The sequence below is a fragment of the Emiliania huxleyi genome (genome assembly GCF_000372725.1).
Source record: "Emiliania huxleyi CCMP1516 unplaced genomic scaffold EMIHUscaffold_2275, whole genome shotgun sequence".
In the NCBI taxonomy this organism is placed as follows: domain Eukaryota; phylum Haptophyta; order Isochrysidales; family Noelaerhabdaceae; genus Emiliania; species Emiliania huxleyi.
In genome coordinates, this window is record NW_005200356.1 from 1 (window position 1) to 2,842 (window position 2,842).

Genomic DNA, 2,842 nt, shown 5'->3' on the forward strand with positions numbered 1-2,842 from the left:
CAGACAAGAAAAGAAAGAAGAAAAAGCAAGAAGAAAAAACGAAAAAAACGTATCGCGCCTGTGCGTGAATAGAGGCACCACGCGGCGGCCTGTCTCCGCCTCCGCCTCCTCCTCCTCTGCCGGCGGCCGGATCACGCCTGAGGCCGTCCCGGCGGCGTGAGTCGGGGAAGGGAGGTCGGGCGGGAAGGAAGAGGCGGGAAGGAAGAGGCGGGCCCGACTCCTCCGACTCTCCGCGCAGAGGTGGGGGGCAAGGGCAGGGTTAGCGGGGTGGGCAAGGCTCGGCCTCCGCGCCTCCGCCGCCAGCCCCTGCACCACGACCCGCTTGTGCACGCGCGCGCCGTCGGCGACGGCCACCATCGCCGTCTCCTCGCAGAAGCGCTCGTCGGTCGTGCTCAGCCGCAGCTCCTCCAGGCAGAGGAAGAGGTAGCAGCCCTGCGCACCGTCTCCCGCCGCGGCGGCCTCTCCCGCGCCCGACCCCTCCGCCGCGTCGCTGCTGGCAGAGGCGCCGCTCTCGCCCGCCCTCGCAGAGCACCGCGCCGCCCCCGCGGGCGGCGGCGGAGGCGCCGGCGCCGCATCGCCGCCGTCCGCCCCCTCCCGTAGCCGCACCCGCACCCGCTCGACGCGCAGCCGCATGTTCTCCACCGCACGGTGCAGCGGCAGCCAGTCGCGCGGCGCCTCGGCGGCGGCGCCCGCTGCCGCGGCCGCCTCCACCTCCTCCCACCCTAGCTCGCTGGCGATGTCGTCGCCCCCCTCGCAGCCGCCTTCTCCGACCTCGCCGCCGCCCTCGCCGCCGCCGCCGTCGCCGCCGCCGTCGCCGCCGCCCTCGCCGCCGCCCTCGCCGCCGCCCTCGCCGCCGCCCTCGCCGCCGCCCTCGCCGCCAAGATTGCCGCCATGCCGACACGCTTCGGCGCCGGCGCCGCCCAACACTTGCCCTCCGTCCTCCTCCTCCTCCGCCTCGAAGTACTCGTCCTCATCCTCGTCCTCCGCCGCCGCCGCGCCGCTGGCGAGGCGCGCCACTGCGTCCGCCACCGCACTCACCAGCGCCCTCTCCGCCCGCGAGGCGAGCCCACCCTCCTCCTCCAGCCCCTCCTCCGGCGCCTCCTCCGGCGCCTCCTCCGGCGCCTCCTCCTCCTCCTTCTCCGCCCCCGCTGCCGCCGCCTCCGAGAAGCGAGGGCGCAGCTCCTCCTCCTCCTCCTCCTCCTCCTCCTCCTCCTCCTCCTCCTCCTCCTCCTCCTGCTCCTCCCCCAGTACGGCCTCCTGCACCTCCCCCGGCACCGCCTCGTCCTCGCCCTTCTCCGCTGCGGCGCCCGCCCGCAGTGCGCCCGCCTACTCACAGCCAGCCGCATGAGCAGCGCCCCTCGACCCGCCACGGAGAACAGGACGGCCTGCGCCGGTGCACCGCCGCTCTCCCGCGCTGCAGCAGCGTCTCCGTCCGACCTTGGCTTTCCCGCGAGCAGGCGGCAGTCGGCCCACACGTCGTTCTGCGGGAAGGGAGGAGGCTGAGGACCTGCTCGGGCCTCGCTCGGGCCTCGCCGCGACTCTCTCTTCCCGCCACTGCCACTCTTCCCGCCACCTATCTTCCCGCCACCTCTCGTCTCTAGCGCGTACCATCTCGATTCTCCACGGCTCCGAGAAGAGGCCGAGGTCGCCCCGCAGCCGCAGCGTCACCGTCACCGTCGCGCTCCCTATCGTGAGCGGGGCGTTGCCGCCGGCGCCTTTGTCCTCGCCCTCCTCGCCGCCCGCAACACCAGAATCCGACACCAGGATCCAGCCGACGCGCGCGAGCGCAACGTTGAAGACCTCGGGCCGCAGCACCAGGTTCCGAATCACCGCCGTGGCAGGCGCGCCGTCGCCACTCGTCACTTCCACCCACTCGTAGCTCACGCACAGCTGTCTCAGCACACGCCGGAGCGCAGCCTTCCATGTCCGCTCACTCAGCTTGCGCGTGGTCCATGAGAGGCCGCGCGAGGCGGTAGCCGTGGCCACCGCTGTTGCGCCGCGCACCAAGCCGAGGACCGACGACATTGTATATGCCAGTCCGATCCGGTCAAGGCCGGCTTCCGCGATCCGGTGTGTCTGGAGACTTGTTCACAGCCTTGAGTAGGCAAGGAGAGTTGGAGTATTTCACAGTATTTCCAGTATCCCAGTATCTGAGGTGCTGTGGCGCAGTATTCCAGTATTTCAGACACGCAAAGCAAGTATTTTTATTGCAATACGGCATGCTACTGCACACGGCCCTTGGCCAAGTATCCCAATATCCCGCAAGCGAAGGCCAAGTATCGGTGGCGCAAATACCTCTCTGCCGCGAGGGTGATACTGCAATACTGGGCCTGGGGCATGCAGATATTGTGTCACTGAAGTAGTGTGGCCATGACAGTATCGCGCAGTATTTTCACCGCATTACTCGGAGCCGGCGCATCGGATACTGGGATACTGCAGGATACTGCGGGATACTGCGGGATACTGCTGGATACTGCTGGATACTGGCAATTCATGGAAGTGTGCCCGTGTGTAAGCCATGGTCCAGCAGCCAGCTGCATCCCCATCCTTCTCACTGGTAGCTGTCACCATGCAGCTGCACCCCTCCCTAGAGCATCCCCGGCTGATGTGGATACCGGATACTGGGATACTGGGATACTGCGGACCGGCTTGGGCCACAACTGTCGCAAGTGGGCTGTGGTGATGGCAGGCGTTATGTGATTGTTCCAGAGTGCATCGGCAGGAATTGTGATGTGTGGAAGCTCACGAGTTCTCCGACTGCCGCTCGACAGTCCGTAAAGAGCTCGTATCCGCTGCCATTTCTGCCGCCGAGCTGAACAGCGGCGGTGAAGCACGGCCGGCT

General features: G+C 68.2%; 1 protein-coding gene across 1 annotated transcript; it reads right to left on the reverse strand.

Moving 5' to 3' along the window:
* Nucleotides 1-1,326: 1,326 nt before the first annotated feature.
* On the reverse strand, nucleotides 1,327-2,025 carry EMIHUDRAFT_254324 (hypothetical protein; the record flags this gene model as incomplete). Its single annotated transcript, XM_005779752.1, has 3 exons — nucleotides 1,327-1,357; nucleotides 1,438-1,481; nucleotides 1,609-2,025. 3 exons carry the CDS (start codon nucleotides 2,023-2,025, stop codon nucleotides 1,327-1,329), a joined length of 492 nt encoding a protein of 163 aa, XP_005779809.1.
* Between the last annotated feature and the right edge of the window lie 817 nt (nucleotides 2,026-2,842).